At 38.5% G+C, this 14699-nt stretch overlaps 1 protein-coding gene across 1 annotated transcript in view; it reads left to right on the forward strand.

The window, feature by feature from the left end:
- The first annotated feature begins 827 nt into the window (after positions 1-827).
- sdk1a (sidekick cell adhesion molecule 1a) overlaps positions 828-14699 on the forward strand; it is a 269185-nt gene continuing 255313 nt past the window's right edge. The window contains exons 1-2 of the mRNA XM_066674238.1: positions 828-1166; positions 1645-2146. Of these exons, the coding sequence (XP_066530335.1) occupies positions 1864-2146 (283 nt within the window). The 5' untranslated portion in view covers positions 828-1166; positions 1645-1863. The remainder of the gene's footprint in view (positions 1167-1644; positions 2147-14699) is intronic.

The raw sequence follows: 14699 nt of genomic DNA on the forward strand, positions 1-14699 counted from the left end.
AGGACTGGCGCCCCCTCCAGGGTGTATTCCAGCCTTGTGCCCAATGATTTCAGGTAGGCTCTGGACCCACTGCGACCTTGAATTGGATAAGCGGTTACAGATAATGAATGAATATATACATATATCATTATCATTGTTAAAACAAACACAACATAACGGCGAGTGTGTGCTTTTTATAATAAGCCGATAAACTAATGTAAAACTAAGGTTTAATGACAACCTACACGTCAGTCAAGTGACAGGTACCACCATGACTATTCTTATATATTTTTTTAATCATCTAATACTATACTATAAATACTGTTTATGTACGATAAATATGTTTTTATAATTCTGGACTTGTTTCTTTAGCTATTTTGGGCAGGAGACTGATTGGACATGGACATAGCTAATGGACATATTGGCCAATGCTAAATTTTATATCTGCAAATATGCCCAGATAACCACGTTTATCGTCGTATTCTGTCTCCTTTCAACATATTTCGACAACATGTAAAGAATAAGAAAGATAAATGCCAGTTACTCGGGGTGAGTACCGGGACTATTTTCTTCACCGACGTAATAGCAGTTAGCGTATTGACGCCAAGTGGCGCTTCTGAAACTGTTGTTCACCCGTTTTCCTACAAAACCTTCGGCTCTTGCCTTTTGATTGGCTATGAGTTTATACTCGAGAACTTTAGCCAATCATGCCAAAGAAATCTATTCACTATCAACCAATTGGAGCGCTGGAAGGCGGGGATTGTCGGAAAACGGGTGGAGAACAAATAACAGCAGCAGAGAACCTGCTGGATTCGAGTTTGAGCGCGCGTCTACGTTGTTCAGTTTTGTGAGCTCTCCGGGACCCGGTATTCTTCCCGAGACCTACGGCACTCGCCTGTTGCTCAGACTGTTTAGTTTACGCGCTTAAAACACGTTTACAGAAGTGTGTCCGTTTTCGCCACGTATGGGCTTCTGTGTGAAGAGAGTATTCCGTTTAAACTCTAGCTGAAAGACAGAAAGTGGCGGAGAAACTGCTCGGTAGCGGTTCAGTCAGTGTTCTCGCGTCATTCTCTGGATTTTTTTTAACGGTCGGTGCGCGGGTGAGCTCGGTCCACTGTCTAAACGCAAGAGAAGGAGTGATGCGAAGGAGAAAAAACTGAGCGCTCTGTGTAGTGCCATAGAGTGAGGTAAGACCACAACTTGTGTTGTATTATAGCGGGGAGGAGGGGGGAGTCCTGCAACGTGTTGAAAGAGGCCAGAAACTCCGCTCGAGCCGACCGTGGAAGAGCCGCAGGTTTACACGGGAGCAGGAAAACGCGCCTGGGGAATAGTGATATTGAGAATAATGATTTTCTTTCATGACTGGATTTAAAGGGACTTGCATTGGCACTGGCGGATAAAACGGATAGTGTAACTTTTCCACTGGCAGGAGAAAACCGCCTTCCTTAGGCGGGGGATGACGGAGTTCTTACGGAGGAGAGAATGAGAAAACTGCAGGAGAGCGCAGGGAAGATTCTGTAGAGATTTAGGCCAGTTTTCGACTGCGTTGAGATGTGTTTATGAACAGAGGATCACATTCTCCACACTGGAGCAGGTTGAGCAGTGACGGAGCAGAGCGTTACGTGGACCTTTTATCACTAACTAGTCCGGTTCTGTTCGTTCTAGAGCGAAGAACCTTAGCTGGAGCTCCGTTAACCGACCCTTTACGGATACTGTTGTCCCCTGTTGAGTGTGAGTCAGCGCCTGTCAGTCTGGACCAAGTTCCCAGTCTCGGTGAAGCTTAGTTTCCCTGCCGCCGCTGAGCACATGGAGTGAGTGAAGCGGTGGAGGAGAAGGAGGTGAAGAGAAGAGACACCCGCGCTGTGACTGCATTCACACTCAGAAATGGGAGCGAGTCGCGGTCCTTCAGTGTCCGGAGGAAACGGCGAGAGGAGCGGAATCAGCACTCCGAGTCCGGGTCTCAGCCAGGAGCAGAGGCAGATGGAGGACTGGATAAACACAGAGGACACACAGAGCCACGGCGTCTCCCCGGCTGCTCGTGAAGGAGGGAAAACGGTGTTAAGAAGTTCCCCTCAGAGAACCGGAGGGAGAAAGTTTGCCCTCTGCGCCTGGAGTTGGTGGATGTTCTTCTGTCTCCACGTCCACGTGTCCAAGGCTATGATACAAGGTAAGAATATCCCTTCCCACTTAATCTATAAATGAGAAAATTGAATGAGTCAGAAAGGCAAACTGCTTCCTCTTGGGCTAGAGCTGAATGGTTTTGGGAAGGCGTGTTTGGGAATGGGAAGTGAATAAATATCTTAAAGGTTCTATATTTAAGGAAACTTTTGTGTCGATAAAAAAGATGCAGTGTAACTGTAGTGCAGTTTTGTATTTTTAATGATTCACTTGTGCTTGTGTCTATGAGGAAGGTCTACACAATAGGTTTGATAAAAAATGCAGGTGATTGTTAATTTAAAGACCAGCACATCCACTTTTTCTTGCTTGAGGCTTAAATGCTAGAGAGCACAATGTGCCAGACTGCCAGTTACAGGCGCTTCACACGCTCATTTCTGTTCTGTTAAATATCCCACAGTAATGTATAGCTCCTAATAGCTATCGTGCTTCAGACTGCAGCTCTGTGACTTGAAAATATAATTCTTTCAAAAAAAAAGTGGTTTCACTATGAAAACGGTTAATCTCTCAGCCCTATTCTGGACCCTGTGACAAATGGGCAAAAAAGATGAATGACAGTGTTGCTGGGTTTGACCCTCTCTCTTGATTTTAATAATAATGGTGGTGTGAACTGGCCGTCTGTGGCGTTGACGAAGGGGCCTCAGAGATTTAACAAAAAGAGAAAGTCATTAGGTCAGACTGGCAGCGCACCACTGATGGTTTCTGTTCTCACAGATGGCAGTCTCTGCCTTCCACGTCTTCTATCTGTTGCTATTTGAATTTGGGGCTCCACACCAAAGCGCCTCAAGTCTTCTTTTCTCTACTCATTTGTGTCCAGCTGGTGTTGAATGAAAGCTGTAGGTGTTAACATTAATTCTTAATTCTTGCTGTGTGGAAGGTTCAGCAGCTGGGAGAAGGGAACATTTTTCTCTCTGATATTACACCATTTTTCCAAAATAAACCTCTTTGGTTAATTAAAGTGAAGGCATTTATTTGCTGAGTTATCCAGTCATTAAACTAAATTCTCTGTTGTCCCTGGAAAATGGGTACCTTTCCTTAGAAGCAAAGGTCCATTGACATACTGTATTCAAAAGCCTTCCTCTTGGATTTCCTCCAAAGTTTGCATCAGAATCGTGTTTACTGGATTTATTTGACAGAGAAAGGCAGGATATGATAATCTGCAAATAAGCCATGTGTAGAAATGAGCAGCCATGCATAATTATTGATGGCAGGCTTCTTTTATTCTTCTGTCAAGTGATTTTATTGAAAATAATCAAAACAACATGGCTCATTAAATGGATTTTTTAAATTCCACCCCCCCCAATATTGCACAGATTAGAGTCATTTTTGCCTGGTAATCAAACGGATAAATGATTAAAAATAAGCTACTTGAATCTGCATGAATAGAAAGGCACATCCAGCCTCCAGCTATCTCCACCCACCATATATGTATTTTTGTCACTTGAGATGTGTCATTTGCACTTCTGAAGACAAGAGAAAATTAGTGTCAGTGATTATCATTTTAAGGATATTCTCAATTCGACTCACAAACAGGCATCCTTCGTTTTAAGCTCTAAACACATGTGGGCAAGAGATCGGAGATGTCACGCTTAACATAGACTGTAATTATAGGTGCAGTTTACCATGGCTTAACTGTACATGACGCAAAGCCTAGATGGGATTGATAACTGTTGCCTCATAACGTAAAAAATATTGTATCATTGCAGAACTACATATGTTTATATTGTATGTTTATAATGGCATTGATACAGCATCATAGTTAGTTTCTTTACACATTTTAATGTAGAAGAAATGTCTGGGGGAAATCCCATATTACAGTTTCTTAATACTTTGAAGACTGGTCATTACCCAGATTTAATGATGTTGCTAACATCAATGGCTAATTTGAATAGTAGAAGTCATCACTGTTTTGAAGCAAGCCAACATAGCCATGAGCTTAAGCTTTGAAAAAAGTAGGCTTATGATAAAACTGGACATCCGGGGTCAAGTTAAAATTAGTGGGCTTGCTGTAAACGTGAAACTTGTGAAACATTGCCTGATAGTTATTAAAGTATTTAAAAGTTTTGGAACATGATTTAACTTTGTTGCTCTTTTTGCAATAAGAAAGTTGGGTACAAAACCAACATAGACTCACTAAACATGTGTATAGTTGTATGTTCCATATATGTTGAAAGACTTTGCCAGTTGCTCTGTTTAGTACAGATACATGCTGTAAATATTCATCTTCATGCTTTTCTAGTAACTTTTTAACACATGATTGAGAGTGCACTGAAATTATACTTCAAAGTCTACACTCGTCTCAACAGTGATTACTGATTAACTTTGAACACTGTGGAAAAGACCTTGAGATCTCTTTCAAAATTATATACACACTTCTTTTCAGTTAGCTAAAGTCAGGTCAGCCCTGACAGGTTCATGGCTTTGCATTTTTTAACAGAACCCTTTGAGAACACTACTAATGCTATGGTAGACTATAAACAGCATTACTTTATAGTTTCTATAGTGTCTGAATGTTCAACCAATTTTTGCGCAAGCAGGGTCAGCAGATTCCACGACTTCTGTGTCAAGGTCTTTTTGATATTTGGAGAACTCCCAGCACACTTCTGGGAATGGACTGGCTGGTATTGATCTGATTTGAGGAGCCAACCATGTTATCAGAGCTTGCATACTGGGATACAGTTGACATTTTAACCTTTTCATTTCATTCAATGTGGGAATAAAAAGCTCAGTGTTATACAAGACAACTCCCCCCCCCCACCACTTAGATTTCCAACTTTACATAGCTGTTTGTCAGTGGAATATGGTAGCTGCCAGTTTATGAGTTGTGAGCTGTGAGCTCATGCAATTTTTGTGGCAAGAGGGCATGGGCTGGCCTAAGTGCCAGGATGTGACAAATGGGGATAAATTTAGTCATTGGGAGAAACTGATTTCTTTCCAGAAACCTAGAGTTTCATCAGGACACAAAGGTGCTTGTGTTCACTGCTGTTGTAGGGACAGTATTCTAACTATGACTAACAATGTTTATGTCTGTAATAATAATCACTAATTATGTAGATTTTGTAGTTTTGTGTAGTTTTGTTCATTTTTAAATGCTATTCCCTGTACATCATCTGCTTGCTTTGCCAGTAGGCAAAGCAATGCCACTCATTCCTGACTGTAAACCTTTGCATTTAATTGCCATACCATCTGTGCAAATCAGTGTAGTGCAGGCACTTCTGGTTTCTTTTTTCCTCTCTATCTTTCCTTTTTCAGTAGGCTCTTGCGTATTGGAAACATTTGCCTCTGCCCACTTTGGGGGATTCAAACATTTGTGTTGTTGTAATTGTGTGAAGCACCAGGCAAATGCAACAGCACAGCTACATGTAATTTCTTGATTGTCATTCTTTTGGCCATTGATTTGTAGTCGGGTGTTCAAACAGGAGGCTTTTTAACGAACTGATTGATTTGAGTGGATGTAGAATGCATGTGCAACTATTGAATTTCGCAAGGCCCGTGTTGCAGTCTAATCGAAGTGAAAGATGTCACATAATTCATGTCAGCGCTGAAATATGGCTTCCTATCTAGTAAATTAAATTGATGAGTGTGACTCTTCTGAACGAGGAACCATGCCTAAGCTGGTTAATATGAGGTTCTGTTTTCCCTCCCTTGTCTTTCCTGCGTGTCTTAAAATGAGGTTAATCATTGGTGGTGTTATTTCAGAAAAGGTTAATGAAACTATGAATTATTTTCCCTAGGGTGAGAACAGCTAGCAAGTGATTATTTTACTTTCTTGATTTTGTTTCACCAAACTTTGATTGCATTTTCAGTTAATTGTGGACCAGAGTAATTGCTGTGACCAGGGATGACACTTAGGTTGGTTGCAGAGTGCTGGTGCAGGCCATATATTTAGATTAATAGAGAAAACCATTTTCTCATCAATATGGACATGCTAATTTGTTAATCAGATTACAAAAGCATTCACTTTGAGTCCAGATAGTTTTTCAGTAACCCCAGGGCACCAGAAAGATAATGTAAACATATTACCTCTTGAAAGTTTCATTTCCTCTTTATAGATGGATAGATAATGGGGTTCAACCCTTGGCTGTCTCGTGTGTCACCGGATGAACAAGCAAAGACTTCATTTTGACGTCAAAATGTTTCACATCAGAATGAAAAGTGAGCCCCTCTTGGCACTAAATAATGGGCAGGCCACATTACCATTAATAGCCACTGAACTGTCACATCTTTGTAGTAGATTGCATGATTGTAAATGAGCTGTTGGCAGTAAATGGGGTTTTAAAAAGATAAAAAATGTAATCAATAACTTAATCAACCATTAAGTGTTCTTTCAATAATCTTCATGTCATGCAGCGAAAAGGCCTACATTATCTGTGTTATAATTTTCTTTGTCAACTGGCTCTGAAACAAGCTATCAATTAACGTATGAAGTGTATTTTTTTTGTACATGATTTATTAAATCCACATATTATGTATAAATTGTATATAGCAGCGGTTCTCAAATATTTTTTAATATGTGGGCCCCATTTGTGGATGGCAAGTGCCCAAAAAAAAATTATGCATTCTTAGCAGATGTCCTGCCTCAGTGAGATAGATAGGACTGTCTTTCACTGCACAATTGTCTTTCTGCCCTTGTCTTACCAGAAACTTGTCCATTTTGCTGGACATTTCCACAACATTTGCTGACTTTCCCGTAGCTTCTAGCAATGTGGCGCTGTTCTAAGGATACTTGTGGACGACTGTATTTTTACAACGTTTTTTTAAATTATAATTCTTTTTTAAAATAATAATTACTTTTATATAATGTATTACCTTTTAAGTTATGGCCAAATAAGTTAATGATAAATGGACATAACTGAATATTATAAAAAAGACATACAACCTCTAATGTTTTTCTGCGGCCCTCCAGTTTGAGAACCATTGGTATATAGTATAAACTTTGTTGACAAGTGAATTCAATACAGATTTTCAGTGTAAAATACAACAGACCAAACAGGGTGAACACACAACAGCTTAAAATATAAAAGAAATCATGATTCTGATCTGATCAGGCAACCCTCTTCCTAGGGCTGGGGAATTAATCGAAAATTAATCGAAATTGACATTCAGAACTTATAATTGACATAATATTGTCTATATCGATGATATAGATTCTTTTTATTCTGTTATGTCCCCATTGTGTGTTCATGTACTGTCCCTTTAAAACCACGCCACCAAGCTGTAGCCACGTGATTCTGCCCCTATCTGCCACATGGGAGCAACCTAAATGCCAAGGCAGACCAAGCAACTCCAGCAGCTAGTACCAAAGAAAAACACAGCGTCTGTGGTTTGGGCATGCTGTGTTTTGACTATAATTAAGACCGCACTGAACAAAAACTAAAATGTAAACGCTGAGAAAATACACTTTCAGCAATCAAAGCACAATCATACACAAAACATAAACAGTGCTACAAAAACAAGAGAGGAACAGGCTCCCAGAAACATTATAAAAAGTATCCCAGCATTAATAGTGGAGCATATTTACAGTACAAGTCTGTCACTGAACTATGGTGTTCAAAAATACAAAAACAAAATAATCGTTAATTAATCATAATCATGGTAAAATGTACAATTAATCGTGATATTGGTTTGCACTCATATCGCCCAGCACTACCTCTTCCATTGATCTGTGGTCCAAATTTAATACTCATGTGACTAATATCATAACATTTGGTGGAGGAAAATGATCTGCATGTTCACTCTGAACAGTTTGTGGTTTCACATCCACATATGCAACAAACTTTGTGATCTGACCTTTCTGTTATGGCCAGAATTAAGTTTTTCAGCAATATGTGCTGAAGAAACTTTTCTTTTGAGTTCAGACTCGATTGGTTAGCGTTTGCTCATTAATGAGCCTTGGGTGACCATAACCCTCCTCGGTTCATCGGTTGTTCTTTCTTGGACATCTTTTTGTAGGTACTAATCAGTGCATACTGAGAACACACCACAAGGCCTGCAGTTTTGGAGATGTTCTGATGAAGTCATCTAGCTATCACAGTTTGGTCCTCGTCAAAGAAGCTTGGTCCATTTTGCTTGCCTATTTGTTGTGGTTCCAACACATAAGTTTCAAAAACAGAGTTATGCGTATTTAATGATAATAATAACAGTAAAATTAATCCGTGTTTTTGCTTCACCTGTCAGTAGTACATAAACTCAAAGGTTTTAAGCACCTGAGAAAATTAGATTTAAAAACCTATTTATCTGACCTCTAATCTGAGGATTAAAAAAAGAGACCCAATAACATTATTGCAGTACACTCTCCATGTCAGTCCACTTTTATTTAAGGTTATTATTTAGTACCTAATTTAACAGGTAATTAATACTTATGATGATGTATCAAGTGTGCTGTTGATTTAACAAATTCATAAAATCAAGGAGACTATCTGAAAACAGTAGATCACCACACATTTACTACTACTACTTTTTTCTTTTAGAAAATCGAAGCCTGCTTTTAAATCCTGCGGTTCCACTCGCTAACTCAGGCATACACAGTGCCGCTAAGGGACTCAGAGTATACATGAGTTAACCAGAGCTTTGTGGAGGTGCTCTTATTCCAGGTATAAAGCTGACAGAATGAACTGTAGCTTCATGTCACGCTCACATTGTAAGTAGGTTGCTGTAGGGTGTTAGGCCGTTTTACGCTTCATTCAGGACTTTTACATAGATGAAGCTGCATACTGGTGGAGTGCTGGGGGGAGGAGAGCGTTTTGTTTTTTTAAACTGCTGTACAGCTTGAATATGGGTGTGGAGCACTGCCTTTATCAGTAGTCACATTTATATATATATATATATATATATATATATATTAAAAAAAACCTTATATCTGAATCTTAAAATTAAAACCGAATACCAAAGAACGTATATCCGAATAGCCAAATATTTGATTTAATTAAAAGTAAAGGTGGTGAGGCTCAGTGGTAAACAATCCTCTGTCCAAACATTTTTGTGCAAGTGGGTTGTAGCCATTACTTTATACATTTGTTTATATATAATACATAGAATTAACTTGGCCATTTAAATCACTGATAATCTTTTCTTTGTCCTATTGCCTGCAAAATAAGTGTTCAACTGAATAATAAATAACAGATTTCAGTTTTAATTGCAATTTTAGCAAGTGTCCCAACTTTACTGGAAGTGTATTTTTTTCTGTGCCAAAGATGAAAGGAATTATCCAAACTTTTGTCAGTGAAAGGTGCAACAGCCAACATAGATCATGGTATGGGGGTGTATCAGTTCCCACTGCAAGGGTGAATTGCATATATGTGTGGGGATATTATTGATGTGAAGGTGTATTCTGGGTTTTTAGAGTGATATAAGATGTAACATCATTGAAACATCTTGTCCTGCAACATCCATGTTCTTTCAGCAAGATAATGCCTGGTCTCATTCTGCATGTTCTACAACAGTGTTACCATATCAGATGATTAAATAAATGTGTATAGACGTGTAAATGAATGGAAAGTTGATGTAACACAGTGGTAAACATGCCACTTTCACAATTTTTTAAGTGTTTTTCCAGCATCAAATTTTAACTGTGTACTTATTTACAAAATATAATGAAATTGGTCAGTGAAAACATTTGTAAATAAGTCTGAATAACACTTGTTACGAAGAACATTTTCAGGCTCGTCAGGTTCTGGTTTGTGCTCACCTAATAATGTACTGAAAAATGCCCACATGGCCAACAGAACCATGCAGTGCTGAGGAATATGGCAAGAAAAGCAGTCATTGTCTAATATAAACATAGCTTGATAATATAATCCCTGGGGAAAGTGTCTGGGAATAAATATGAAAATGTTTTAATGACGTTATAAGATTATCCGGTTAATGTGTTTATATAACATTGACTTTAACATAAGTAGTAACTATATATATATATATATATATTTGCTCTAAGATAGGACAATATTTTGGTTTTCAATTTTCAATTAAAAAGTGGAGAGGACCACTGGATGAGATCATTGGTATATGCAGTCTGAGCTAAATACTTTTTGGTTAGTCCATGTGAACGCTCACATGTAGAATATTATAACAGAACTTAGACTCCAATATTATTGGATTCAATGCTGTAATTGTGCTAATAATAACTATTTGTTGAAATGTACATAATTTTCATTGTACATTGTTTTTAGTTGACAAAACCTCACCTTGATATTGTGGTTAACCTTGTCATCCTCTCCTCAGATATGAGCTGGAACAAACATTGTGCTGTGGATTAATGTTTATAAGAAAAAAATAAATAAATAAAACAGGGCCTTCTGTAAATAGTCCAGACTGCTTGTAATATGTTGAAAGGGGAGTGGAGATGCTCTGTAGTTTAGCCAGGTATCAGGCTGAGAATTTTGTCAGCAATGAACTTTAAGCTCTAAAACTCTAGAGACTTGTTTTGCCTGGTATTTTGTTTCCAACTTCACTTTTGACATGCAGCTTTGATAGTCCAACCATTTCCCAGACGAAGCACAGATAAAAAAAAAAAAAGAAGTTTTGATTGGTGTAATTGGTGCAAAGCTGCAGGGAGGTTGTAAAAGTAATTTTAAAATAAGATTATTAACTCAATATTAAACTCATTGCAATTTATGTTATTAGTCCAATGTTTAATATCTGCTACAGGGAGAAATGTTACGTAAAAATTGAGTAAATTAAACTCACAGGTGTCATGAAACAGTTCCTTATCACATTCACAGTTCCCCAACTACAGTTTTCTGGCTGTCCTGGGGACCCATCACTACTATATTTGATGTGATTACAAGTCGCTATGTCCTGCCTGCTCCACCAGATACTCCATTGCCTCATTCATTATGCAAACCCATAAATCCCATGACCCAATCCTCATGCGTGCATGTTTTACGAAGGCAAGTCAGTCATTCAGATTCAAATGGCAAAAGTCTCTGCTAGGCTGACCAGCTAGGTGGGGTGTCTGTGAGTGAATGAGTTATGAAAGACTCTTGAGTTCAGGGAGTTCAGGTAAAAAATCCTGAAGGACCATAGCACTGCATTGTTTTATGCATTATCAGATTCAGCTCATGAAAAGCAGGGCAATTAGCTTATGGTTAGATGAAACAGGTGTATTATAACAAGAATGACCACTACACAGTGCAGTGTCATTCAGGCCTAGAACTTGGAAACACTTCTCAGAAGCAAACTGATCTTTAAATGTATTTTATTATTGGATTAAAAGTTCAAATAACGGGGCATGATTTAAATGGTTTTATGTGACAAAAGTTTGGCATGTACTGTGTAATGCTGCCCACCACATAGAGGTTTTTACTCTCCCAGAGTAGAAGACAGGAAAATAAATCACGGAAGCAATTTTATGCTAGTGTTCCATACTGCATGCTCGCCTACACAGTTATTGATCACAAAGGCCAAATCGCTCACATTTTCAGCCACTACATTTTCTTCTCTTCTCAACAGTTTTATTCAGCTTTTAGATGCTGATGTTAACAATTGAATATTATCAAAAACATATATTTTCTCTTACTATTTTTATGTCTATTTGAAGATAAGTAGGAGCAGTGTTCTTGTTTTTCCCCCAGCTTAATGTGCAATGTCACTGATAGCTGTGCAGATGAACGAGTGTTTTTGTTTGAATGTGAACCCATGTTGAGCTTAGCGTGAGAGCCAGGGTTTAGTTTCGCCAACACTATGCTGGTTATCTGTTAGAGTTTCTCTGTTGACCAACAGGCCAGGAGGTCAGTGTGGAATCTAACAGGGAGAGGAAGCACCTGTTGAAGCTTTCCAGAGATGTGCTTTGGTGGATGAGATGAAATCACATGCCGAGTTTGTAGGGGAATCACATTAAAAGCTGATTTAATTGCATGAATAGTGGAATTCCAGGGAGCTCTTATGGGCTCAGGCTTTCACATTCCTATTTGAAAAGAAAGGCCATAAATACTCGACACCCTGCCAAGTGCTCAGGCTGAGAGTGGAATAAATATTTTACACATTCAGCATATTCCTCCACTTCTGGATCAGTGGCACTGTAATCTTTACTCCCCTCTTTAAAATATGACCCCGGGACTCCAGAAGCAATCTGTCATCTGTACCCAGCGAAATGACGACATCATTTACATCTCCACATTGCCTCTATGCAAACATGCACCGTGCCTAGAATCCCAACGTGCATAGATTTGCCATAGATTTGCACAAATGATCTATGCCAACATGTGCCTGAAATGACTGGAGTGCTCAGCTTTACAGTGTGATGTTATCAAAAGAGAGACGTTCCTTTGGGTGGAAGGAATGGTACAATACAACATAATAGCATGAAACTCAACAGGGTTGTGTGAAAAAAAGTGGCTTGCACAGGCTTTTCTTAAAGGCTTGGCTGCATTTTTCTCTCCAGTTCTCTTGAGGAAATTAGTACTTTGAATGAGTGCACTCCATTTTCTTCATCCTTTGCAGTAATGGTTCCCTCCATGGAGTGGAAATCTTTCTGATGCTCAAAAGACATCAATGTGGCACTCCAAAATCTGGCCTGGTTTCCTGTTCTCCTAAGCTCTACGGAACATAAGTGAAGTTGGGTGTTTTTGTTCAGATTTTTAAAGTGTACAAGCATAGCAAGTTTTGCTTCTTTTTCTTTTCTGCATTTAATCTTTTGAAGGTAGCTTTGATTCATGAGCAGCTGACATGTGTGTATGTGTGTGTATGTGTTGTGTTGTGTTTTTTTTTTTTTTATCTGGTGCTAAAGCAATTTAAGTCTGAACTGAAGTCTTTGGGCAGATAACAGTTAAATATATAGGCAGATAAACATTGTAATCTGATTATTCAGGCACTGTCTGTATGAAAAGAACGGTTATAGGTGAACCATTAATTGGTGAGATGCAGTAGTAAAAATGTAAAAGGTTACATCATGACAGTTTCAGTAGCTGTGTGGAGAATGTTCTGCTTCAGAACCTTTGGCTTTTGCCATGTGAGTCAGTGGGATTTTTTTTGGGACCTTGAAAGCTATGGAAAAACCATGAGTGCTAGAAATTCCAAATATAGCAACCTGAGGTGGAACAGGCCTCTGTCTTTACATAGGAGCTTAAGCTGATCCAGAAATATGACGGAAAAGATTAAACCAATGAACTGTAAGCTGGAAAAGCCAACATAATTATTCCGCTGCCAATAAAGTGAAACGGTGTCAAACAATGGTGGAGTTAGTCATCCTGCTGGACTGTAAATTCCTGACTTTCACTTTGCCCAGCTTTTGTTATATTGTTTAGCGCGGAAACAGACATTTTGCCAGGCATGGGTTCCATGAAATTCCACTGCTTCTATCACGTGCACACAGAGTGATGATTTCAGTAATGATCTCTCCCCTCATAAAAGTCATCCTGCCGTGATGGAGCTGTATGAAAAGGAGGCTGATGTTGGTGGGGGTGGGGATGTGTGAGCATGCCCAGCAGCTGCAGTGGCCGGCAGGCATAGTTGCTGCAGGTGGCTGATTTGTGACCACCATGCCAGGTATAATGACCTTCCTTGAACCTCATGACATCTTCATGGCAGCTAGAAACTAAGAGGGACCATATTTTCATTTAGTTATTCACATGTAATCAGCTTGAAGGGCAAGAGCCTGATGCCACAGCAACTCACACGCTCCGTATCACATTCAAAACACAGAATAAGGTTGAAACTTTCAGGACTTGAATAATTAAGATGTTCATATTTCTGTGGTCTTAATTTTCCATTTATTATTCTCTTTAACATTTCAAGGTCCAAATTGAGGCCAAAAAATTAAAGTAATTAAACACAATCAAAAGTTTTATCCAGTAAATCAGACCCTACTGATGGTTATGACAGCACATGAACACATCGACAAGAGGATTTAAATTTTAAATATAATTAGAGCAATATTAAAAAAGTGGTAATATGAAATATCCTTAATAAAGTTTATAGTTCACCCACACTCGAATGAAAAATTAACAGTTGGTTTTGTTCAGCCAGTAAGATATTAGTTATGAAATTTGTGTTGTTTGCATATGTGGTGTGTAAGGTATTGTACTTGTAAAAGAGCCAATGTGGGACGCAAGACAAATTTCAGAGAACTCTGACAATAAAATTGTATTGTATTGTATTGTTTAGGAAAGGCCTAGGAAACGGACATGCTGGTATTATTTCTACTTATGATATATAGATGATAAAAATTCATTAACCCTTTAAATGTTTGATGTTTAGCTATTCTACACATGTAATAAAATAGTTAATAATACAATGTATATTTGATTCATGTTCTCTATCAACAGGTACATATCTGCATTTCTGATATGATTTCTAACTGCATTACTGTCAAGAAAACACAACGATCCGAAGGGTGTTTATTTCTGTTTACAAAGCAAGGCTGCACAGTCAAATTTCATCAAATTCAAGTCAGAATGAAAAATTTCTTCTTCTGCATAAAAGTGATAAAAGAAGCTTGAAAACCTCAGAAAAAAACACAATTTACACAGATTGTGATTTGAAACTATTTCAAATAAACCAAACTCACCCAAGGTCAAAAAATATCAGAACACAGTTTTCTTTCAGTT

Source organism: Hoplias malabaricus, chromosome 6 (genome assembly GCF_029633855.1).
Source record: "Hoplias malabaricus isolate fHopMal1 chromosome 6, fHopMal1.hap1, whole genome shotgun sequence".
In the NCBI taxonomy this organism is placed as follows: domain Eukaryota; kingdom Metazoa; phylum Chordata; class Actinopteri; order Characiformes; family Erythrinidae; genus Hoplias; species Hoplias malabaricus.